This window comes from Somniosus microcephalus, chromosome 8 (genome assembly GCF_052327205.1).
Source record: "Somniosus microcephalus isolate GS21.2 chromosome 8, FLI_Smic_1.0, whole genome shotgun sequence".
NCBI classification, from domain to species: domain Eukaryota; kingdom Metazoa; phylum Chordata; class Chondrichthyes; order Squaliformes; family Somniosidae; genus Somniosus; species Somniosus microcephalus.
The window spans coordinates 130,140,639-130,167,406 of record NC_140994.1 but is presented as its reverse complement, the minus strand read 5'-3'; the positions used below and the strand labels follow the sequence as shown (position 1 = coordinate 130,167,406).

At 43.7% G+C, this 26,768-nt stretch overlaps 2 protein-coding genes across 2 annotated transcripts in view; one reads left to right on the top strand and one right to left on the bottom strand.

The window, feature by feature from the left end:
* LOC147113791 (protein INSYN2B-like) overlaps nucleotides 1-5,313 on the top strand; it is an 87,361-nt gene extending 82,048 nt beyond the window's left edge. Inside the window, exon 3 of the mRNA XM_085995119.1 lies at nucleotides 1,960-5,313. Coding sequence (XP_085851245.1) covers nucleotides 1,960-2,146 — 187 coding nt within the window. The 3' untranslated portion in view covers nucleotides 2,147-5,313. The remainder of the gene's footprint in view (nucleotides 1-1,959) is intronic.
* The window catches only part of LOC147113790 (dedicator of cytokinesis protein 2-like), a 611,919-nt gene that overhangs the window by 190,561 nt on the left and 394,590 nt on the right, over nucleotides 1-26,768 (bottom strand). Inside the window, exon 27 of the mRNA XM_085996164.1 lies at nucleotides 12,604-12,699. Within this exon, the coding sequence (XP_085852290.1) occupies nucleotides 12,604-12,699 (96 nt within the window). The remainder of the gene's footprint in view (nucleotides 1-12,603; nucleotides 12,700-26,768) is intronic.

Genomic DNA, 26,768 nt, shown 5'->3' with positions numbered 1-26,768 from the left:
ATCAAATCCTTTAATCATCTTAAACACCCCAATTAGATCACCCTTTATCTTCTATACGTAAGGAAATACAAGCCTAGTCTATGCAACTGGTCCTCATAATTTAACCCTTTTAATCCCGGTGTCATTTATTTTTTTTTTTGTACCTGTCCACTAACTTTTAGTGATTTCTGTACATGGACCCCTAAATTTCTCTGCTCCTCCATTATTGGGAATTTGGATAAATGCACCTATGGTATTTTTCCTATTAATTGGCAACAGATTATGAGAGCTTACTCCATGAATATTACTTTACTATTTGCATAGGAATGGACTTAGCTGGAGTAGTTACTTCCCCACCCTTAATATCGGGGATGCAATTAATCCAAAATTGTTGTTTCCATATGTTGGGGTGCAAAATTCATATCTGGTCTGAACTGCGTCCCCAACCATCAGTTTGTATTTTGTTCTCGATCATCATTTTGTTAAAGGGCAGTCTTTTGCGTTTAGCATATTTTAAAATCTTTGCGAGATCACTGAATCGTACAGCACAGGAGGCCATTCGGCCCATCGTGCCTGTGCCGGCTCTTTGAAAGAGCTATCCAATTAGTCCCACTCCCCCGTTCTTTCCCCATAGCCCTGTAAATTATTCCTTTTTAAGTATATATATCCAATTCCCTTGAGAAAGATAAAAGTGAGTGGCTCTAAAGGTCTGTATCATTTTTGTATTATTCGTGATGACCAAACCTAATTTGAATTTTGGGCTCCATTTGAATTTCAGAAAGTGCCATCTGACAAAGACCACTACCCAGAATCGATAAATATAGATCGCATATTTGGCTCAATTACTTTTGGTTAATGTGAAGGTCAGAAATTCTTTTCGGAAATCTGCCGGAGCTCACGGGTTGAAAGGGCTCAGAAACCTTTTATGCATTCTTAATGCACCAATGTGGAAGCAAAATAAAGGATCAAGGATAATTCAAATTATTTTGCAGTTTATTTCCCTCTGTGTACTATTTATAGTGTGCTGATTAATGCATTTGGCGTTAAATTCCTGTTTGCAATTATTTAAAGGTAGTCGTTACCTCCATTATTTAAAGTTAACGATTCTGTTAAAATAGTGCAGACAGGGCCTTAGTCCAAATATGGTAACCACGGAACTAAAAATAATACACAGATGGAATTAAACTCCTTTGTTATTAAGATAGTCTTTGGGAGCTTAGCTTATGCATGTTAAGGAGGAGATTGAATGGGAGGACGATTTAAATCTTTAAAACATTGAAGGAAGCTGATGAAGTCAAATTCAAGCCCTACAAACTGGACAAGGTCTAAAATCGCTTTGGGTATTGTCTAAGATCATGAGGTCAAAGTTGAAGGTAAAGGAAAATTACCCAAGATGATGTATGAGATACATGATGGGATAGAGAAAGGAAACAATGGAACAATGCTTTCAGATACATAAAGACAACAGGAAAGAAGACACAGGTTCAGGGCTGCGCAGTGCAGAACAGACATCAGGAAGCATTTCTGTACATAGAACGTGATCAACATTTGGAATTGGATGCCAAGAAGGATGGTCATGACTGGACATTGGAGTCATTTAAGAAAGAGCTCCATTCACTGGGCAAATGAGAATTTCTTTTATGCCACATGTTGTTATGATCTGGAATGCACTGCCTGAAAAGCTGGTGGAAGCATATTCAGTAGTAACTTTCAAAAGGGACCTAGATATATACTTGAAAAGGAGAAATTTGCAGGGCTATGGGCAAAGAGAAGCGGAGTGAGAATAATTGGATGGCTCTTAAAATGGATTTGTGCCCAGGTTCCAGGGGTGAAAAGCCAGTGTCACGACACCAATAATAGTGGAAGCAAACAGAAAATGAAGAGAAGCGTCACATACTGCTAGTGTTAACTTATGGTACTGACACCGTTATATTTTTAATTGGCAGCGGTTTTATTTGATCTATCTGTATTTTTCCCCAGTGTAGAATATGACTTTAGACAGCAGGAAGGCAGATTCCATCAAGTTCTACGAGCCCTGGAAAGCGAAGATGAAAGTTCACACCAGCCGCATCTACCCAGAGGGAACGCAGACATACAGACTAGTCAGAAACAAGAGCTGAAGGGTAAAGCACGCAAGCCTAAGAAAGCCTGCTTTTGGTGTCTGTGAGCGATCGCTGTCAAAATAACTGCATGAAACGAGTTTTTTTTTGTCCCTTGCAATTTCCGGAAATTAAAGGGCGTTGAGGGACATCTTCTGCGTTTTGGGTGAGCTGTCGCCAATTGCATCAAGCGAGCCAAGTAACGCAGTCACCGTGGTTACGCGCAAGGAAAGGTAAAACGCAAAGGGCGTAGAGGTGAGAGAATTTGCACTGAAACCCATTCTACTGAAGCAACGTCACGGAGCTGCACAGTGAAGTAACATCTGACTAGTGTAGGTGACCTATATCATCCGACAAATTAAGGCCACAAGCTGATGGATCATTTTAGAACTACATTTAGTTAATGCAGCACTCTGTCTAATAATGAGTTTATTTTTGATTCATTAACAAAATGAAATAAAGCAATATTGGATGTTGTGGAACATTTAAGCTTCCAAGTCAGTTGGTGAAAACAATTCAGTCTAATAATAATGATTACAGCCTCGTGCATTATTGACGTTTGAGCAGAGGGAAACATTCGTATTCACATGTTTTTAATGGTCAATCTCTTTTTAATGACATATTCAGCACTGCAGTTTTGTGTCACTCTCAGAGTATAAGTGGTGCCCCTATTGTACATTTAAAAAACATCTGCTCATGCCAGATTGTGAAATGAAACCAGAGAGTGCTGCAAATGCACATAACGACTGCTTAATGTTTCACGGCATTCTACTCGATCCCACCCAAAACCTTAACCACTCTTATTGTCACAGGTGCCCTTTTCTCCAGCATGTTCTGCTTTTGCATAGATTTTACAGCACAGAAACAGGCCATTCGGCCCAACAAATCTTTGCCGGTATTTATGCTCCTCACTAGCCTCCTCCCACCTTACTTCATCTCACCCTATCCTTCTATTTCCTTCTCTCTCATGTACTCGCCTCAACCACTGCATGTGGTGGCCACATATTATCAGTCATACTTGTTCATGTTAGATGCATAATTTGATATGACATAAATATGCATGAAGGTGCGATGATTGCAGGGAAATGCCAGGACTGGTTAATACTTCGTAGCCTAGAAATGATTGCTGCAAATAACAGTGTATGAATATGGTTGTATGACAATCTGCATAATGGAGGCGCCAACCCATCTAAAATAAATGGGTTAATGGCTGCATTAATATGGACAGAGAAAGGTGTCACATGAACACGTTAAATGTTCAGCCCCTTATATCAACAGCAAGCATTCACAGGCTAATGGGCAGTCTGACATAAATTGCAAGCTCAAATTAGTTTGGTTGCAGTTTTGTAACATTGCAAAGCATCCTGTAAAAATGCCCTAAGATTGATAAACAGAGGAGAAACAGACTGAAATGCAAAGGGATGTATAGAGAAGCAGAGAGAAGGAGAGTGATGTGCATTGGAAGAAAATAAAAGGCCCACCTCTCTGCTTCCCCCGCCCATGAGCATCATTGATGCAAAGGAACATCTTTCAGAGAATGCAGACAAGCTAGGAGTCCTGCAACAGATACTGGTTTTGGAATCACAATACTGGTTACTACAGAATCTGGGGCTCTCTCAAACACCATGACTAGTGCTGCACAAACTCAATCTATTTTTAAAATGTGTTAAACTTTTAACAGAAGTCAATCTTTTTATACAGGCCTGAACAGTAACTGAAATCAAAACTTGCTGCATGTTCTTCTACCCAGGCTCAGTCCTTCCCAGGACACAAAACTCTGGAATGTCTTACCTCCCTTAGTCTTCCTACAAGCTTTCCCCTCAATGGTGTGGAAGGACAGAGAGATTCAAGGCTGCAGCTGGGATTCTAGGTTTTAAATGATAGGGCCATTGAGTGCAAAAGCAAGGAAGTGATGATGAATCTGTATAAGACATTGGTTAGTCCACAAATTCATCAAATCTGCACCCCGAGTAAGGAGCCACACTCCAAGAGGTCGCAGGTCAGAGTAGGGTCACAACACTGTGGTGCCAATTGTCTGACCTTTGATCATGGCTTCTCACTGAGAGTGCAGCAGTACTGAATTTACCCTTTGCAGCACCGTATTCACTTTTAGATACCCAACCAGAGAAAGGATATTGGAGCCATGGAAAAGATGCAACAAGGATTCACTCGGATGATATCAGGGATGAGAGGATATCATTATGATGAGAGTCTTGAAAAACCAGGACTGTATTCAACTGGAGCAGAGATGGTTTAATAGGAGATCTAATAGAACTGCTCAAAATTTGGTAAGGATTAGAGAAGATAACCATTAAATTATTTCCACGGGTTGGCAATTCGGTAACAAGGGGATGTAGACTTAGGATTAGTATTAAAAGCATGAAGGGGAGATGAGAAGAATCTCCTTCTGCCACTCTTTCCGGCAGTGCATTCAGATCATAATGCCTCACTGCATAAACAAATTTCTCCTCATCTCCCCTCTGGTTCTTTTGTCTAACCATAAATCTGTATCCTCTGGTTACCTACCCTCCTGCCAGTGGAAACAGTTTCTCCCTATCTACTCTATCAAAACCCCTCATAATTTTGAACACCTCTACAAAATCTCTCCTTAACCTTCTCTACACTAAGGAAAACATATCCAGCTTCTCTAGTCTCGCCACATAACTGAAGTTGCTCATACCTGGTATTATTCTTGTTAATCTCCTCTGCACCCTCTCCCAGGCCTTGATATCCTTCCTAAAGTGTAGTGTCCAGATTTGGACACAAAACTCTAGCTGAGGCCTAACCAGTGATTTGTAAAGGTTTAAATTGTAATAAACACTTTTCAAATTAATATTACTGTAGGGTGAACTCTTAAATTGCATTTATTAAAAAAAGTGCAACTGCAATTAATTTGATATTCTTCATGATAAACGGTATCAACACAGTAACAAGTTCCAAACATCCATAGGCTTGGCTGCCTAAACATTAACCTGTTCCCTCTAATTCAGATGCTGGAAGACCTACTATGTAGTTCCTGCATTTTCTGTTTTTATTTTGCTCTTCCAGCGTTTACAGTTTTTCCTTTTATCCTTATTTCAGTGCAAGTTTCCAGGAAACTCCAGCACCATGTAATAGTATTAAAGCTATTTCTGATACCCAAGTCACTTTTAGTGTAATATGAGAGTTATGCTCAGCATCATACTATATGAACTGAAAAAAACTGGAAGATAGCAAGTGTGAACCCAGGAAGGCAGAGGTTTATTTGAACCTGCTGTTACCATTGAGAACTACAGCCAGGGGCCATAATGCAAGACTATACCAAGGCTCAAGAAAGTGAGCAAGATGAGGTAAATCAGAAACTGGCATGAAAGTGATAACAGTTTGGGTTTTAAAAGCCCGACTATCATAGAGGGGCGACTGAGGGAGATAAGGTCTGTGATGTCAACACAGTGAGAGTGCAGGGAGGTGCAAGAGCCTGAAGTCATCGCATTTGGAGTTTAAGAAGAACAATGGAGGAAAGTTTAGTGGAACACTCACCATAATATTTATAAAATAGAGACAATCAAAAAAGGTTGAGACAGAGAGAGAGAGCGAATTTAGAGAGGGATCCCTTTTACCTTAACAAGCTTTTGATTGTATCCTGCCCAGGAGTGTGAGAGGGGGCTTAGGAGAGGCACCCCAGATCTGGGAGTGGTACTGAAGTCCTGGACAGACTTGGGCTTTGTAGAGAGTTGAGAGTTGCCAAGGTAAAAATAATTCCTTTGATGTGATTTTCATGTAGTTTTTGACAAATCTACGGAGAGAAAAAACCCACAACCTGGTGCTTCTCAAAATCTGGGATACGGACTTGTACACCAGAGAGCTTTCACATTAATGCAGTTTATATGCTGTAAAATACGTGCAGGTAGAGGGGTGCAACTTATACACAAGAGCGGCTTGTACATTGGATTTTACAAGACTAGAACCATGATGGCTAGGTTGATAAAGACAGCGCGCAACTTAGATATAGAGGTTTCCCATTAGATCCTCAATCGGTGCCGAGTTAGCTGAAGTCCACCTTGGTGGCTGTAAATGAACTACAATTGACCTTAGAGTCCATGGGGTAGGGAGGGGAAAATCAGCCTGGGTGCCGCTCCTGAGCACTTGCTGGTCACTCCTACTGAAACGTGCAATGTTGGAGGACATCAGGGGAGAGCAGATTCGAGCTGGACTGTGATATCTACTCTCCCTTCCCCCACCACCACAGTTCAACAACCTGCTGAGACTCACTCTCTAGACTCACACATGAAGGCTGGACAATTGGCTAAGATACCAGAGGATAACCAGCCCCCATGGGATGGCAATGGGACAGCAATGTACTCTTCAGGAGAGAAGAAGACGAGATTGCCAAAGAAAGGAAAAAATATATATATTCCATCAGATTTGTTAGAATAGGTGAAAATATGAAAGTTTATTTTGAGAAGTGCAAACGGGGGTAAGATAGTAAAATCTGTGTGTTGCATTTGGTCCTGTATATGGGCGTGTCTCACCTCAGTAAATGAGGGTAGCACTTGTGTAATAGGCACATGGGGTACAGTTGAATTTGTGTGCTGTCTGTACAGGAATAAGGCTTCTCTTTGTATGTTATTGAATATAATTGTAAAATACATTCAAGCAATGATATTTTTTAAAAATGTGTCACTTTGATGGCTTTTCATTGCATACAGATCAGTCAGCCATTCCTGCTGATCAACACACAGAAATAAAGAAATACTTGTATTTATATAAGTGTTTTATCACATCAACATCTAAAAGCACTTCTCACCATGAATTTCTCTGGGGAGTGCAGTGATTTTCAGTGTGTAGGCAAACAAAGCAGTTACACTGCAGCTGCAATGTCCCAGGAACTGCCTTGGGACTAAGGATCAGTCTGTTTTTGGTGGCATTGGGTAAGGGAAGAATGTTGTCCATAACACCAGCAGAACCAACACGACCTGTTGACCTGCAGACGACTGACTGAAGCTAGCTGACAAGTGAAACCCTCGGAGCATAAAGGCACCAACTCGCCTTCGCGATAAAATGAGAAGTAAGTTCTTCTTGTCCTCTGAACAAGACAAACTGCTTTGAGTACTCCGAGTATGGATTAGCCGTAGATTATGGTGGCAACAATTAATGGTTGCCTTCAATGTGCGTAATCAGTGTGAGCTGGGTGTAAAGACCCAAGATTTCAGCCTAGGCCTTTCCAGCGGCCTCTGCAGTGAGCTTCTGTGATGTCTCCTGCTGAGTTAGCACTACATATTATCCAAGCTGCCCAGGTTTAATAATTGATTCTTAGGAATATTACACAAATCTATTTATCTACATATACTAAAAACTTTATGTCTATACGTATTTCCTGTCAATATTTTTCAATTATAAATTCATATATTCACATTATTGATGGAAACTGCCTATGTAAACTAGTCACACTGTAATTACACACACCTGCCAGTAGAGGCACTGTAGTCCCTCGGTTTTGTGTCACCCAGTTCCTCAGCCTGTCTGGCCAAGAAACTCGCATACTCCCACCAACTCTACTTCTCTGCTACCCATATTGCCATACGTTTTGTGATTTAACTACAAATAATACCCAGTGAGTATGGGGACATCACAGCCTAGCCTGGTCCTTTCCTTCTCTTTTAAGACGCTCCTTAAAACCTCTTCGACCAAGCTTTTGGTCATCTGCCCTAACATCTCCTTGTATGGTTTGGTGTCAAATTTTGGTATTTTTTGATAACACTCCTGTGAAGCGCCTTGGGATGTTTTATTACATTAAAGGCACTATATAAATATAAGTTGTTGTTGTTCTCACTGGCAGCTGCACTTTACAACAGGGCTCATTGAACAGCGATTAGGAGCTGGAACCCTCCTCCCCCGCTTACTTTTCTTCTCCCCTTTACTAGCTGAGGTGTCGTTGAGTTCAGCTGCCGTGGCCTGAGCTGTGAACCTGGTCTGTATAGCTCAGTGGACATTGGGCAGCGTACTTACCCACTAAACCTTTAGGGGAATCCAATCCAGCGTTGGTGTTGAGAGTTGGAACCTGGCCGAGTGAGATCAAGATTTGTGCATTCAGCAATTGAAGAAACACAGACAAATTTCCCTCTACCAAAAAAGATCATATGCGGTAAATATACCAATTCCATGCATCCTGATCTCCACTCCATCTGAAACACAAATCTAAACAGATGGGACCCATTCCAAATTTGGCCCACACTCAGATTGGTTTGGCTGCAAGTATTTCTCCCGCTAGTCTGGCTTTTTACACAAAAACAGAAGAACCAATCTATGGAGGCACAAAATCCATTTACCGTCACATCAAAGATCACTCACCAACAATGTAAAAGATGCTATCGGCAACCATCCTTCAAAAAGGTAGGTGACTTCTCTTTTGATTGTTTGCAATGTTACCTTCTTGCTATCCGGTGAAATAGAGATGGATTTCATTGTGTCTTCACCTTGTAAAGGTTTTACCCATTATTCCAAAAGTCACTTTCACCAACTCCTGATATCCAAATTAGCCACCAGCCTATCTTGACTTGGCTGGGAGCATGCACTTGATTGTGCACGGTTGGTTAATCACTGCATAACCCAGATCAGAAAATCTTGAGGCTTATTTGATATACTGACCTATTGAGATCAGCTAACTCCACACGGGCAAGAGAGTGAACTTGGGACTTTCCTGCTCTGTGTGGCCCAGTCCCACGCTGTGGAGTACATTTACCCACTGATTCATCAGGTGACTTATTCCCCTCAGCCCCAAATTGAACTCTAAAGACAAAATTTGGAGCCTCTGCCCACCTGCATGCCCCCGACGAGAATGGTGCGTGCGGGGAGGGTTAATATCCCTACGCTGCGACCTACTGACCTGAATCTCGCTGGCTTCACATCCTACATCATTAGAACAGGCACTTTCGTCCAGCCAGTGAGTCCCTCGCATAAGGCATATGAGGGCCTCAATGAGGTTCAAAAGTCAGGTCTAATGACATCATTAAGCCCCCGACTATATTTTAACACTGGACAGCTGTGATCGCCACGCATTGCCGGCCTCACCAGGAGCACCGGGCGTGAAGGAGCAACAGGCCACTGAAGAGAGCCCAAAAGGTAAGTTATTTCATGTTAACTTTCCTTGTGGGCCAATAGGAACAGGAGTGCTCCTTCTAGGGCCCAGGACTTCCCTCCCTGGACCACGAGTATTTACCCCCGCAACCCCCCCACCTCCACCTGACTGCTGGGATCCAATGCCCAGGGGTCCCAGGGCTGCGGTCTCCTGCCGCACATTGACGAGGGGTTCGGGCAAGAGTTGGGTCTGGTATATTTATATGAAGTCCAGGAGTAAAAATGGCTCAGGGACACACAACGGCGAGCAGGGGGAAGCGGCCACTCAACCCGTCAGCCCTACACTCGCCCCTTGCCCCCAGTTAAAATCTGGGCTTAAGCTTGAATTCGGATTTAGGTTTTTAGTTGCGTAAAGCTGATGTGCTTAGTGCATCTTTTACCTCAAGTGACAACAATAAGTTAACAAGGGACCGAATTTGGTCAAATCATGAACACTCCAGACCGATTAGTGCCATCTTGTTGTTCGTGGTTCCTTCTCCTCCTGGTTTGTGTGCGAACCTCGATTCAACAGGTTTCAACTCCCTATGAATTCCTCAACAGCCACCTTGAACATGCTGTGCGCCTTTCATGCCAAGATGGCTATGGAGCTCAAAATTCATAGAATTGAAGTATTTGTTAAGATTAACATAAAATTCTGCAGATGCTGGGTTCACCCAAGGGGGCGCTGGGACTGAAACACATCTCAAGACCGGATGCCTTCCTCCTCCAATAGTACACACACACCTTTAGCTCTGTTGTGCATAATGCATGGAGCATAAAAGGGCACTGTCTTCAGGGAAAATCAAACTGGAAATCTTTTTTTTCTTGTTTGAAAAGGGAGATGATAATTTTTTGACACATCGCACCCAAATAATGTGGTGACTTTTTTTACATCCTTATGTCATGTCAAATGGGGAAAAAAAACAAGCTTGTGAAGCACTTATCACAAAGTTGTTCTTTTAAATCAAGATTCAGTGTGAATTCTTGGGATGTGGGTGCCACTAGCACGGCCAGTATTTACTGCCCATCCCCGGTTGCCCTTGAGAAGGTGGTGGTGGGCCTTACTCTTGAACCGCTGCAGTCCGTGTGTGCTGAAGGTGCTCCCACAGTGCTGTTAGGTAGGGAGTTCCAGAATTTTGACCCAGCAACATTGAATGTGAATGATACATATTGCATTAGCTCGATCGTATCCAGCCACTCATCCAGAAAATGCACACTCCTTCGGGCTGTGTACATATGCTCGTTAAGGAGAAAACCAGTACTCTTGCTGAAAATATTAAGCATTCCCATATGAGCCATGATACGCCTGAGTTGTAAGTCAGTCTCCCTCATCCATAATTGCTATGACTTTTGGCTTCAACTCCAACCTCAGAAAACCAATTAATTCCGATATGTCTTAACAACCTCTATCCTTGTAATACAACCTCTATCCTTGTAATTCAACCTGCCCAAGGACCATACTTAGAGGCAGCTTTATTCTGTAGGTTCTTAGTCAACTGTTCAAATAGCCTCAATCTAATTAGAGGAGAAAGGAAAGATTGGCCCAGGTTTTCAGATCATTTTGGTTTATCAGTGTAACGCCTCCCCCCATCCCAGGATGCATTGTAGAAACATGTTTCTTTTATACATTGCCTGTACATTTTCCTGTTCCTGTCAGAAAAATCTATGAAACAATCAGAACACCAATTTTAAAAGAAGCCATTGATGAAAGATGGTGAATGCAATGGCGAGGAAGAAATTCAACTTATGGCAGCTTGTTTTTCCAGCGTAAAATCAGAGTTATACTTCCAAACTTCACATCAAGTTCTGTCATGCCCAATTAGTACAGGAAGTTCGCTGGTCGCTGCATTAACTTGGGCGACTTTTAGTCGTCCAGGCCGCCCGCCTGAAAGAGGCATTAGACTCTTTAAATGCGCTGGTTGCAAAATTCAGGAACAAATGGGCAGAGTGTGTGCCAGGCATTGAGTGGCCTAACCCACAGTTCTCAAAGGGACCACTATAGGCCGCTCAAACAAAAAGGACCAGGCAATTTTTTTTTTTTAATGATCCCAGAAGAAGCAGGAGTTCTCCTCCTGAGCCTGCAAAGAGACTCCAGCCTGTTGCTGACCCCGTTCAAGGCCCTCCTTAGGATCACCTCCCCCTCAGACCCAACCCGCCAACTGGCTCAGCGTAGGTTGCCGGATGATTTCCCACCCTTCAAAACCAGTGAGCCGCACGCTAGGTACCCACAACCAGCCGGCAGCATTTAAATGTTTCGGTCACCAAGTCAAATTTCTCCCCGATATATCAATTGAAGCATGTCATTTCCAGATGTTCCTTTAGCAGCACTAGAGCAATGCATCAATCTTGCAGACCTGCTCAGCACCTCTGACCTAACCTCAGGCCTGAGGCTGGAGTGCAGGCTGATTGGGCCTGAGGTTAGCACAGGGGCTGAGGAGGCAGCCATGTTTCTGAGCAATGGCCTTAAAGAAACAGGCCATGTTAAACACAGCTCTGCCTTAACAATTAAACAACACAACCGTGCTCCAGACCTGTGACTACCCATGAGCTACACAGATCAGCATCAGGCCGTGTTTGCGTGTGGAGATATATAGTTATAAATAATTGCGTTGCTTTTAAGGCCCCAAAAGAGCATGAATAGTACATGAGGACAGAAATACTGGTGAGTCACGCAAAGCCCAGCAGCAAATTCCTACATCACATTGTCAATTACTGTGAGAAATATCTTTGTGTTTACAAAACCCCAGTTGTTCTCCTGGAAACAAGACCAGATAAACTTGCAGTTGTAGCACTATCCGCCCTCAGACTGAGGCTTGAGATAGAGCAAATACTAAGGAATATTTTTATGCTTGTTGTTCCTATGGAAACCGGTCCCGTCTGCAACTACAGTGCTACTATTGTCTTTATTTAGCCATTTATTGAGAAGTTGGCCCCTTAGACTATAGTCTTTTCAGTATCCGGCTGGAGAAGAGGAAGAAGGAAATATGGGGCCCAAAATTCTAAGGGGGTTCATAGGTCTCACACTGTAACCGTGCTATGTGTGCTCACTAAATAATCAGTCTATTAGAGCTTTAATATTGATATTGTACCATTGGAGCAAGCACATTACTCCCTTCGACCGCCTCCAGCACTGAGATCTACTGCCTAAGACAGCAGAAAATGTGGACGCCCCCATCCCTCATCCAACTGGCCCTAAAATAGGCCCTATGCGGACCACCACCCACTGGGTAGGGAAAAAAGGGAGAGTGGTACTTGCAGTCCCTGGGCCTCCAGTTAAGCACCATTCTCCCTGTGCTTCACTGACAACCTCTAAGCCCGTTGAATGGATGACGCGATCGAGGTACCGTCTGAAGCAGAGTTCACCCACGTTTGCACAAATTAACAAGGATCCCGAAGGAAAGTTGTTGTTCCACCCCGCGCAATTACTTACAATCAGGCTTGAGTCTCTTCCCATCTTAATAACCGTCTGGTTCACAGTTCGTAGCAACTTGGTTATGATCCCCTGAAGATGATTGTAAGTTGAACCCTAGGGAAAAGAGAAGTGCAATGTTGAGGAAGAAGATGACCAATTTTCATTGATACCAGGATATCTTGTGCAGGACATCCATTTTGTGCTCGATTCAGGCAGTCATTTTGAGTCAGGTGTGGGGCAATAAGCACCAAATAACATAGTCTTCAACTTCTGGACAAAACTCTAAACACGGTTATGTATCTCAAGCTGGCTGCATTTAGTAGTAACTGTGATACAAGTCAACAATTGCAATAACACTTTGCCTTTAGCCTTTCTCTCTGCCCCTCCTCCTCCACAGAACCTTTTGTGTTTTACCTTGTATACCCAATTTCTCCTTCCCCTTCCCTGGGGTGGGAGGAGCCACAACTCCATCACCCAGCTGTGGCTCAGTTGGTAGCACTCTTGCCTCTGAGTCAGAAGATTGTGGGTTCAAGTCCCACTCCAGGGACCTGAGCACAAAAGTCTATGCTGAGACCCCAGTGCAGTACTGAGGGATGAGACGTTAAACCAAGGCCCCGTCTGCTCGCTCAGGTGGATGTAAAAGATCCCATGGCACTATTTCAAAGAAGAGCAGGGGAGTTATCCCCGGTGTCCTAACCAATTATTAACCCTTAATCAACATCTAAAATGGACGATCTGGTCATTATCACATTGCTGTTTGTGGGAGCTTGCTGTGCGCAAATTAGCTGTTGCGTTTTCTACATTATAACAGTGACTACACTTCAAAAACTACTGCATTGGCTGTAAAGTGCTTTGGGATGTCTGGTGGACGTGAAAGGCACTATATAAATGTAAGTCTTTCTCAGGTGGAAGTAAAAGATCCCATGGCACGATTTCGAAGAAGAGCAGGGGAGTTATCCCCAGTGTCCTGGCCAATATGTATTCCTTAATCAACATAACTGAAAGCAGATTATCTGGTCATTATCACAGTGCTGTTTATGGGAGCTTGCTGTGTGTAAATTGGCTGCTGTGTTTCCTACATTACAACAGTGACTACATTTTGAAAGTACTTAATTGGCTGTAAAGCACTTTGAGACATGTGGTGGTTGTGAAAGGTGCTATATAAATGTAAGACTTTCTTTAAAATGGGTTCAAGCCCCTACTCCAGAGACTTGAGCACTAGACCGACACTGCTGTGCAGTAGTGAGGGAGCGCTGTATCATTGGAGGTGCCGTCTTTCAAATGAGACGTTAAACGGAGGCCCCATCTGCCCTGTCAGGTGGACCTAAAAGATCCCACAGCCACTATTCGAAGAAGAGCAGGGGAGTTCTCCCTGGTGCCTTGATCAATATTTATTCCTCAACTGACATCAATAAAACAGATTATCTGGTCATTATCACATTGCTGTTTGTGGGAGCTTGCTGTGCGCAAATCGGCTGCCGCGTGTCCTACATTACAACAGTGACTACACTTCAAAAAGTTTTTCATTGGCCATGAAGCGCTTTGGGATGTCCTGAGGTTATGAAAGGTGCTATATAAATGCAAGTTCTCTCCTTTATCTACAGCCCAGTCCCTCAAAATTGTTCCACTCTACATACGTGGAACTTTTCAATCTCTCTATTCATATTGCCTGGGAAAGCGACACATAGTAAACTGCTGAAAAACTAGCAATTTACTCCATCTGTTTGAAGAAGGGTGTTGTGGTCATTTGTGCTGTGATTTTGGCCATTTGGATCTACAACAGGGACAATAAACAGCGACCAATAGGCTGCTTTCTTGTTGCAACATCACAAGTAAAGTGGATCCGCTTAAATCTGGCATTAGGTGGAACTCTCCTTAACAGAATTATAGTGTAAAATGGTTCAGATTTAAACAACCATTAAAAAAAGGGAAAGAAAATCCTCTGTCGCTCCAAGTCAGACTAGCAGCCTCCGTTCTACAATTGGTCTTACGTTGGGATGGGATTAACTCCTGATCGCAAACCAGTGACCCCTGCTGGAGACTGGGCAATGGCCAATTCCACAACATCAACCCCCCCACCACCACCCCACCCAACACGGTCGAATAAGCTACTGACAAGCAATCATACACGAAGACTGGCCACTTTGCTGAGATATAGAGGAGAGGGCTGGTGCCTACGGGCTTGTGCCCCAGCAAGAGTCAGTGCCCATCGACAGAGGAGGGGCTGACTGAAAATAGACCCCGCCTTATAGAGGCAAATGCCGACATGCTCGGTAACTCCTGCTGGAAGCTGCGCGTCAGTGGATGCGAGGGGACAGTGGGAACGAGCTCAGCTCCCTAACATCCAGCAGTCAAACAATCTAGCCAATGCTCACTGAGGTGGCGGGAGTGTGGCAGCACCCGTATCCCAGCAGGAGTCGAGGCTTTCAGCGACGGAAGCGGGGGAAGTTGCAGAAGAAGAAATAAAAGCAAATGAAGCAGTTCCTTTCCCTGTGCTACTTTCTGCATTCGACCAGCTGACTGCGGAATCTAAATGTAACATTATAAAGAGATCAGGAGAAATCTATAGTTGTGCGCATTCAATGGATAAAAGTCAGTAATTATAAAAATGATGGTACATTAATCAGACTGCAGTGTGTCCTAGGCTTTATCCATACCTTAGCATTCAAGTACTTCATGCTTCACCTGCCCTACTTCATCACTTCCTAAACACTGATGGTTTGTAACAGGCGGCCTGTGTGAAGCTGTGTACAGAGGTTGATTCTGTCTGTCGTTTTCAGGCCCACTGCAGACTGCAAGCAGCATCTGAGGCAGAGATGTATAATCGTACTCTGATGGGGTTCGTTGGACTGACACAGAGACTGTGGGGTTATTGTAACCTTTCCTTTTTAGTGAATCTGGTCCACCACCATCTTCTCAAGGGCAGTTAGGGATGGGCAATAAATGGCGACCTTGTTAGTGACGCCCACATCTCAAGAAGAATTTTTTTTCAATGACGTGCCACGATTTGTCTCAGGCTAGATTATGAATGTCACTGGTCTACGAGATTCCCAGATGGCTGCCAACCCAGGTTTATACTAACAATCTCTAATAATGAGATTTTTTTTTAAAATTCATTCTCGAGATGTGAGCATCACTGGCAAGGCCAGCATTTATTGTCCATCCCTAGTGGCCCTGAGAACGTGGTGGTGGACCTTCTTCTTTGGCTGCTGGTAGCAGTTTTGATACAACTGTGTGGGTTGCTAGGCCACTTCAGATGGCAGATCAGGGATCAAAGCTGAGCCATTCCTGGTTTGCGTGGTTCAGTACGACACCTCACAGTGCGGTAACCAACTAAGGCACCACAGCTTCCCTCCAGCCGTGTTTCTTTTCCAAGCATCTCATGCCATTGACCGTCATTGGTTGTCATGCCAGTTTCACACAGTGGATTAACTCTCCAAGGTGCTAATGAAGATGGCGTTGCCTGTGTCAAGAAATTAGGGGAGTTCTTTCACATTCTGCAGTACATCTGCTCCATCTAGACAGTACAACCCAGCTTTAACTCACTTATTATCTATCTGACATCCTACAGTCTATTGCAAAGTGCACTCTCCTCACTAAAGTGAAGCGGACGCAATACCGTTAGACCAGTTAGCACCTTCAAGGCGAGAAAATAGAGTCAACGTTTTGGGTCAAACCCTTTGTCAAGACTGGAAAAGCACAGGAAATGAAATGGATTAACGTTTCGGCGTAAGCTCGAGGAACAGCACCTCATCTTCCGATTAGGCACTTTACAGCCTTCCGGACTCAATATCGAGTTCAACAATTTCAGATCATAACCTCGGCCCCCATTACATTTTCACTTATTTTTTATCCACACCTTTGTTTTGGCCCTTTCCCCCCCGCCGCCACTTTTTTTCTCTCCCACACGGCAGCCGTCTCCCATTCTGCCAACGCATTTCACACCTAATCTAGAGCCGTCTTTTGTCTCTTTACTAGTCCTATCACCATCTCGTCTCATTTTGAATACCTCTTAATGTCTCTTCACTTCTCTTTTGTTCTCTCCCAGCCTGGCCTCTTAATCTATTTAATTTCCTGTGCATTTCCAGTCTTGACAAAGGGTTTGACCCAAAACGTTGACTCTATTTTCTCTCCACGGATGTTGCCTGGCCTGCTGAGTCTTTCCAGCACTTTCTGTTGTTATTTAGCACCTTAAAGGGCTTGCTATCTGCACTCATCGAGCACTGCACTTCAATAATGAGCATTCTTATTGTTGTTTGTGACCGCATAGTCAAGTTATATTCATTACGGTAGCAACAATCCCCTGATGGCCCAGTAGGCAAATTCCTGGTGTAATACTGAGACATGCTGGTAAAGATTCCGGGTTCGATTCCTAGTCCATGCCGAATTAGCAGGTGCAGCAATTAGGGTGTTAAAATTGGTCCATAGTACTCCAGACTTGGATGGGGATAAATACATCAGCCAGGATTGCTGCTTCTGGTGGCTTCCCAGTTTGGAAGTTTAGTGGAGACAGGATCAGCCTTGGCTGGAAAAGCCCCCTGTGAACAAATTGCCAACTGCCATTCATTGTCTGAGTTAATCCGTGAAGTGCAGCCGTTTGGATGAAGTAGGATAAGGGGCACCAGCGTTTGCAGAATAACTCGGACACTTCGTACAGTATGTTTGGAGGCGGGGTGGAATGACTCCCTTGAAAGGATTCTTCAAGATTCTCACGGATAATTGGGGGGGCAGGGGTTGCCGATAATCGTGCTATGGGACCATTCACGGGGCCATTTGGGAAATTTCCCAATTTCCCAGATGGCCACTCAGCCTCTGCATGGAGTATGATATCGGGCTCCATTGAGTTCTCCCATGTTTGATTGAACATTTCCTTTTGTTGTTGCTTTAGACGAGAGTGAACAGTTGGCATTCTCCAGTGGTTGGTAAGGAGCACTTCTGCATCAATACAAACAAGGCAATGCTCTTCTAAAACTGTCTGGATCCGTGAATCTTGACTTAATTATAGCCTGGGCAACACAGTATGACTGTCAGACCTAGTGAAGTGAGGATATGGGCGGTCAGACTCCCTGGTATTTTATAGGACAAGGAAGGAGGTTCTGCTGAGGGAGTTTGAGCAGCTAGGGGCCAAATTAAAAAGCAGAACCACAAGGGTAATAATCTCTGGATTATTACCTGAGCCACGAGCGAATCTGGCTAGGACAAATAAAATTAGAGAGTTAAATGCGTGGCTCAAAGACTGGTGTGGGAGAAATGGGTTTTGCTTCCTGGGACACTGGCACCAGTACTGGGGCAGGAGGGAGCTGTTCCGTTGGGACGGGCTTCACTTGGCCAGTGCTGGGACTAGAGTCCTGGCGGATCATATAACTAGGGCTGTAGAGAGGGCTTTGAACTAACTAGTGGGGGGGAGGTTCCTAGAGAGCAAATAATACAAATGACAACAGAGAAGGTCATAGACTTAGGTAGCAGTGGGGAAATTAAAAACCAGAGCATGTCAGGAAGGGGCAGAAGGTATGGAGTAAAAGGTAAAGTAATAAAAAGGGCAAAAGCAGGAACTAAGTGTCACAAAACATCTTTGAAAGATCTCTATCTGAATGCACGTAGCATTCGTAACAAAATAGATGAGTTAATGGCACAAATAACTACATATGGGTATGATCTTGTGGCCATTACAGAAATATGGCTGCAGGGTGACAATGCCTGGGAATTAAACATACCAGGTTATTTAACGATCAGGAAGGACAGGCAGGAAGGAAGGGGAGGTGGGGTGGCTATGTTAATAAAGGAAGGAATCACTGTAATACAGAGAAATGATATTGGGTCAAAAGATCAGGATAATGAAACAGTTTGGGTGGAGGTAAGGAATAATAAGGGGAAAAAACACTAGTGGGCGTAGTCTATAGGCCTCCGAACTGTGGCAACTCTGTTGGACGGAGTGTCAATCAGGAAATAGTTGAGGCTTGTAATAAGGGAACATCTATAATTATGGGGGATTTTAACTATCATATTAATTGGACAAATCAAATTGGGCAGGGCTGCCTTGAGGATGAGTTCATTGAGTGTATTAGGGATGGGTTTCTTGAGCAGTATGTAACTGAACCGACCAGGGGGCAGGCAACCTTAGATCTGGTCTTGTGTAACGAGACAGGATTAATTAAAAACGTCCGAGTAAAGGATCCCCTTGGAATGAGTGACCATAACATGGTTGAATTCCATATTCAATTAGAGGGTGAGAAGGTTGGATCTCAAACAAGCGTGCTAAGCTTGAATAAAGGAGACTATGAAGGTATGAGAGCGGAATTGAGTAGAGTGGATTGGGAAAATAGATTAAAGGGTAAGACGATACATGATCAGTGGTGTACATTTAAGGAGTTATTTTACAACTTCCAAAAAATATATATTCCACTGAGAAGAAAAGGGTGTAAAAGAAAAGACAGCCATCCGTGGCTAAGTAAAGAAATTAAGGATAGTATTCGACTAAAAACAAGGGCATATAAGGTAGCCAAATCTAGTGGGAGGATAGAGGATTGGGAAAACTTTCAAAGACAACAAAAAATAACAAAAAGATTGATTAAGAAAGGGAAGATAGATTATGAAAGTAAATTAGCAAAAAATATAAAAACAGATAGTAAGAGTTTTTATAGTTATAGAAAAAGAAAGAGGGTGGCTAAAGTAAATGTTGGTCCCTTAGAGGATGAGATCGGGAAATTAATGGTGGGAAATATGGAGATGGCAAAAACACTGAATGAATATTTTACATCAGTCTTTACAGTAGAAGACACTAAGAATATCCCAACACTGGACAAACAGGGGGCTAAAGGGGGGGAGGAGCTAAACACGATCAAAATCACGAAGGAAGTGGAGCTCGGTAAAATAATGGGACTCAAGGCAGATAAACCACCTGGACCTGATGGCTTACCTCCTAGGGTCTTGAGGGAAGTGGCGGTAGGGATTGTGGATGCATTGGTAATAATCTTCCAAAACTCCCTGGACTCGGCAATGGTCCCGGCAGACTGGAAAACTGCCAATGTAACATCCTTATTTAAAAAGGGCAGTAGACAGAAGGCTGGAAACTATAGACCGGTTAGCCTAACATCTGTGGCAGGTAAAATTTTGGAGTCCATTATTAAGGAGACAGTAACAGGACATTTGGATAATCATAATTTAATAGGACAAAAGTCAGCATGGTTTTATGAAGGGGAAGTCATGTTTGACAAATTTGCTGGAGTTCTTTGAGGAAGTAACATATAGGGTGGATAAAGGGGAACCAGTGGACGTAGTGTATTTCGACTTCCAAAAGGCATTTGACAAGGTGCCACACAAAAGATTATTGCTTAAGATAAAAAATCACGGGATTGGGGGTAATATTCTGGCATGGATAGAGGATTGGCTATCTAACAGAAGGCAGAGAGTTGGGATAAATGGTTCATTCTCAGACTGGCAATCAGTAACTAGTGGTGTTCCGCAGAGGTCAGTGCTGGGTCCCCAACTCTTTACAATCTATATTAACGATTTGGAGGAGGGGACCGAGTGTAACATATCAAAGTTTGCAGATGATACTAAGATGGGGGGGAAAGTAGTGAGTGAGGAGGACATAAAAAACCTTCAAGGGGACATAGACAGGCTAAGTAAGTGGGCAGAGATTTGGCAGATGGAATACAATACTGGAAAGTGTGAGGTTATGCACTTTGGCAGGAAAAATCGTAGAGCAAGTTATTATCTTAATGGCAAGAAACTGGAAAGTACTGAAGTACAAAGGGATCTGGGGGTCCTGGTGCACGAAACTCAAAAGGTTAGTATGCAGGTGCAGCAAGTGATTAAGAAGGCCAATGGAATGTTGGCTTTCATTGCTAGGGGGATAGAATATAAAAATAGGGAGGTATTGCTTCAGTTGTACAAGGTATTGGTGAGACCGCACCTGGAATACTGCGTACAGTTTTGGTGTCCATACTTAAGAAAGGACATACTTGCTCTCGAGTCAGTACAAAGAAGGTTCACTCGGTTAATCCCGGGGATGAGGGGATGGACATATGAGGAGAGGTTGAGTAGATTGGGACTCTACTCATTGGAGTTCAGAAGAATGAGAGGCGATCTTATTGAAACATATAAGATTGTGAAGGGGTTGGATCGGGTGGATGCAGGGAAGATGTTCCCGATGATGGGTGAAACTAGAACTAGGGGGCATAGTCTTAGAATAAGGGGCTGCTCTTTCAAAACTGAGATGAGGAGGAACTACTTCACTCAGAGGGTGGTAGGTCCATGGAATATGCTGCCCCAAAAAGCTGTAGAAGCTACATCATTACATAAATTTAAAACAGAAATAGACAGTTTCCGAGAAGTAAAGGGAATTAAGGGTTACGGGGAGAGGGCAGGAATTTGGACATGAGTCTAGGTTCGGATCGGTCATGGCCCTGTGGGTAGCGGAGCGGGCCCAGGGGCCGTGTAGCCTGATCCTGCTCCTATTTCATGTGTCTAATTCTGTTAGATGCAGGAGATGGTTCTGTGATAGTGGATTGGCAGTTAGGATCAGATCAGCCATGATCTTATTGAATGGCAGAGCAGGCTCGAGGGGCCGATTGGCCTACTCCTGCTCCTATTTCTTATGTTCTTATGTTCTTAACATTCACTTGGTTCTCCCATATTCATGCTTCACATTGTATTCCCAGCCAGATGGACACTTATTCATTCTTTCATTTTATATTTAAAAGTTAACTTCAGTGATCCTGCATTCCCTGGGGAAATTCCCTCACCAGGTGTTCAGGTTGGAGAACTAGGCTACAGTGTTGACTCCTCATTGGAAGCACTTAATTTAGGAACCAATGTCCTAGGGGGAGTGTTTGCTAGTGCTGTTGGGGAGGGTTTAAACTAAAATGGCAGGGGGTTGGGAACCTGTGCAGGGAGACAGAGCAAAGGGAAGCAAGGATAGCAACAAAAGGCATGAAGGAGAAAAGCAAAAGTGGAAGGCAGAGAAATCAAGGGTGTAAATCAAACAGGGCCACAGTAAATAAGAATTCTAAAAGGACTAAGAGTGTTAAATGGTCAAGCCTGAAGGCTTTGTGTCTTAATGCGAAGAGCATTCATAATAAGGTGGATGAATTAGCTGTGCAAATAGATGTAAATGGATATCATATAATTGGGATTACGGAGACATTGCTCCAGGGTGAACAAGACTGAGAATTCAACATCCAGGGGTATTCAATATTCAGGAAGGACAGGAAAAAAGGAAAAGGAGGTGGGGTGGCATTGCTGGTTAAAGAGGAGATTAACACAATAGTAAGGAAGGGTATTAGCTCTGATGATGTGGAATCTGTATGGACCGAACTGAGAAATACCATGGGGCAGAAAATGTTAGTAGGAGTTGTATACAGACCCTCAAACAGTAATGCTGAGGTTGGGGATGGCATTAAATGGGAAATAAGAGATGCATGCAATAAGGGCACAGCAGTTATCATGGGTGACTTTAATCTACATATAGATTGGGCTCACCAAATTAGTAACAATACTGTGGAGGAGGAATTCCTAGAGTGTATACGGGATAGTTTCCTGGACCAATATGTCGAGGAACCAACTAGAGACCAGGCCATCTTAGACTGGGTATTATGTAATGAGAAATGATTAATTAGCAATCTTGTTGTGCGAGGCCCCTTGGGGAGGAGCGATCATAACATGAAGAATTCTTCATTAAAATGGAGAGTGAAGTAGTTGACTCAGAGACTAGGGTCCTGAATTTAAATAAAAGAAACTACAATGGTATGAGGCACGAGTTGGCTAGGATGGATTGGAGAACGTTACTTAAAGGGTTGACGGTGGATAGGCAATGGCAAACATTTAAAGATCGCATGGATGAACTACAGAATTTGTTCATCCCTGTTTGGCATAAAAATAAAACAAAAAAGTGACTCAACTGTGGCTAACTAGGGAAATTAGGGATAGCATAAGATCCAAGGAGAGGACATATAATTTGGCCAAAAAAAGCAGAAAACCTGAGGATTGGGAGCAGTTTAGGATTCAGCAAAGGAGGACAAAGGGATTAATTAAGAGGGGGGAAATAGATTATGAGAGTAAGCTTTCAGGGAACATAAAAACTGACTGTAAAAGCTTCTATAGATATGTGAAGAGAAAAAGATTGGTGAAGTCAAGCATAGGTCCCTTGCAGTCAGAATCAGGGGAATTTATAATGGGGAACAAAGAAATGGCAGACCAATTAAATACATACTTTGGTTCTGTCTTCACAAAGGAGGACACAAATAACCTCCCAGAGAAGTCGGGGACCATAGGGTCTAATGAGAGGGAGGAACTAAATGAAATCAGTATTTGTAGGGAAATGGTGTTAGTGAAATTGACGGGATTGAAGGCCGATAAATCCCCAGGGCCTGATAATCTACATCTTAGGGTACTTAAGGAAGTGGCCCGAGAAATAGTAGATGCATTGCTGGTCACCTTCCAAAATTCTACAGACTCTGGAACAGTTTCCATGGATTGGAGGATAGCTAATGTAACCCCACTATTTAAAAAGAGTGGTAGAGAGAAAATGGGGAATTATAGACCGGTAAGCCTGACATCGGTAGTGCGGAAAATGCTAGAGTCCATTATAAAAGATGTAATAGCAGAGCACTTGGAAAACAGTGACAGGATCGGACAAAGTCAACATGGATTTACAAGAGGTAAATCATGTTTGACTAATCTACTGGAATTTTTTGAGGATGTAACTGGTAGAACAGCTAAGGGAGAACCAGTGGATGTGGTGTATTTGGACCTTCAGAAGGCTTTCGATAACGTCCCGCTTAAGAGATTAGTGTGCAAAGTTTAAGCACATGGGATCGGGGGTAAGGTACTGTCTTGGATAGAGAACTGGTTGGCAGACATGAAGCAAAGAGTTGGAATAAACGAGTCTTTTTCCGAGTGGCAGGTAGTGGACTGGTGGGGTACCACAGGGATCGGTGCTAGGACCCCAGCTATTCACAATGTATATAAATGACCTAGATGAGGGAACTAGATGTTATATCTCCAAGTTTGCAGATGACACAAAGCTGGGTGGGCATGTGTGCTGTGAGGAGGATGCAGAGAAACTCCAGTATGATTTGGACAGGTTGGGTGATTGGGCAGATGCATGGCAAATGCAGTATAATGTGGATAAATGCGAGGTTATCCACTTTGGTGGCAAAAACAGGAAGACAGATTATTATCAGAACGGCAATAGATTGGGCAAAGGGGAAGTGCAACGAGACCTGGGCGTCCTTGTGCACCAGTCGCTGAAGGTAAGCATGCAGGTGCAGCAGGCAGTTAAGAAGGCAAATGGTATGATGGCCTTCATAGTAAGAGGATTCGAGTACAGGAGCAATGATATCTTGCTGCAGTTGTACAGGGCCTTGGTGAGACCACACCTTGAGTATTGTGTGCGGTTTTGGTCGCCTTATCTGAGGAAGGATGTCCTTGCCATGGAGGGAATGCAGCGAAGATTCACCTGGGATGGCAGGAATGACGTATGAGGAGAGATTGGGTCGATTAGGCTTATATTCGCTGGAGTTTAGAAGAATGAGAGGGGATCTCTTTGAAACTTATAAAATTCTAACAGGACTAGACAGACTAGATGCAGGAAGGATGTTCCCGATGGCAGGGGAGTCCAGAACCAGGGGTCACAGTCTAAGGATAAGGGGTAAGCCATTTAGGATTGAGATGAGGAGGAATTTCTTCACCCAGAGAGTGGTGAACCTGTGGAATTCTCTGCCACACAGGGCAGTTGAGGCCAATTCATTAAATATATTCAAGAAGGAGTTGGATATATTTCTTGAGGCTAAAGGGATCAAGGGATATGGGGAGAAAGCAGGGACAAAGTCCTGAATTTGGATGATCAGCCATGATCTCATTAAATGGCGGAGTGGGCTCGAGGGGCCGAATGGCCTACTGCTGCTCCTATCTTCTATGTTTCTATCCTGTAATCCCCTCCTAGGAGTATTTATTAGACAGACTTGCATTTATGTAGCACCTTCCATGACCTCAGGACGTCCCAAAGGGCTTTACAGCCACTGAAATACTTTTGAAGTGTTGTCACTGTTGTAATGCAGGAAAGGTGGCAGCCAATTTGAGCACAGCAAGCTCCCACAAACAGCAATGTGATAATGACCTATTTTTAGGTGTTGGTTGAGGGATAAATATTGGCCAGAACTCAACCCGCTTTTCTTCGAAAAAGTGCCGTGGGATCTTTTACGTCCACCTGAGAGGACAGATGGGGTCTCGATTTAACATCTCATCTGAAAGACGGCACCCCCGACAGTGCAACCCTGCTTCAGTATTGCACTGGAGTGTCTGCATGGATTATGTGCTTGAGTCTCGGGAGTGGGACTTGAACCTATAACCTTCTGACTGAGAGGCGAGAGTACTTATTTTGTTGCTACTTGTGAATCTGGTGCCTGCCCGGAGCAACTTGTACAAAATGGGCAGCGCCAAATTGGCTGTCAGTTATTTATCTCGCTCGAATTTCCTTGACACTCACTTTAATCAGTAGGGTCTATAACAGGTGGCCGATTCGCCTTCACCCGCTTTACACCTCCTCCAAAGGTGAATTTCACACACCGCTGTCTCCATATTGATTCCTGGTCACACAATGCCAAGAGACTCTCTCCCTCTAACCCAGCAACACTAAGGCCAATTATGGCAACACCATCATTGCTCCAGTTGAGCTCAGCAAACCAGGGATCGAATTTGGAAGCTTCTTGCTCTCTACCCTTCAGTTACTCCCTGGATAAACTCACTCCACCATCAAGGGAACCCATCCAGTCAGAGCAATCACTCTGTAACCCAAGTGTAGTTCACTGGCATGTTTATTTCACAAATGCAATTTCCCTAAATAAATATGAATGGCAGAAGCGTCTGACTGACTCAGATTTGATATGCTTAAAGTTTTCCATTCACTGTGTTCTGATGCGTCACTTTATTCTTACAATATTTGTGTGTGGTTTAGCCAAAAGAGAGAAGATTAAAGCGTGATTGCAGTTAGAATGTGATGGGTGTCTGCAGAGATATAAAACCTGGTGTACTTTTTTGTGATCAGCCTGGATTGCAAAACTCTCTCTGCATTTTGCAGTGACTTTCAGAACCACAGTCTACCAATTACAGTGAATATCCCCTCCACCGTGACTAGCTCACAGCCCCAGATGGAAGAATCGAACGAGCGTATTCAATTTAATGACTGACTCTTTCCCAAAATGGGCAGGAGTCAGTGCTGATTAAAAGAAATTGGGCAGACCAAATGATAATGAATAACACCAGTGAAGGATATAAGGTCGGTACACAGATGCACTGCACCTAAAATAGTTTCTATTTAATGGCCCTGTTACATTGCAATACTGCAGTGAAGTTGCTGACTGTATCGAATTTTGGCAGGGGCACCTCGAAGATGTACAATAACAAGCTGATAGAATTTACAGTACAGAAAGTGGCCATTCAGCCTATCATGCCTGTACTAGAGATGTCCAAACTAATCCCCATCCCTGCGCTCTCCCTAAATCCTTTTACATTACAAAAACATTTCTTCTAACTTGCCCTTCTTGTGCTAATCCTGAGTCTATGGGCTGGATCTTCCGGCAGGTCAGCAGGCGCGATCAGTGGCGAGTCGGGTGGGAAAGTGTTTTTTTTCCCCCCAGAGGGTCGGGACCCCGCTGTGAACCCACTCCCACACGCCTTTACCAAATGTCGAGTCAGTCAGTGCTGAGCAGCCCCGACAGGCAGTAGCAGGGGAGGCAATTAAGATCATTAAGGGCTTGTTTACAGCCACTTATCTATGGGTTCTTTCCCAGCTTTTTGGATTTGACAGGTTGCCCCCCCAGTTTCCCGCTTTGCCTAGACCTTGTCTGTGAAGCTGAGGCGGGAGGTCAGTGGCCATTGAATCAGCTGATGAGTTGACAGCTTCAAATGTCAAGTCAAACATCCCAGCTGATTGAGATAAGTTCCCTTAACCACTAGCTTCTCTAAACTGCATTTCCACTACAGATTCAGGATGCTGCAAGTCTTTACACAAGTCTCCATCCAGTCTGAACTCATTACCTCTCCCACCATTGGCAGATCGCTTCTGTCATCTCTACTTCACTTGCCATCTATTCCATCAGCATGGGTGCCCTTGAAACTCTCTCACCTTGGTCCTCAGAATCCCACCATGATCAGCCCCAACACCAGCAGCACCAGGCACA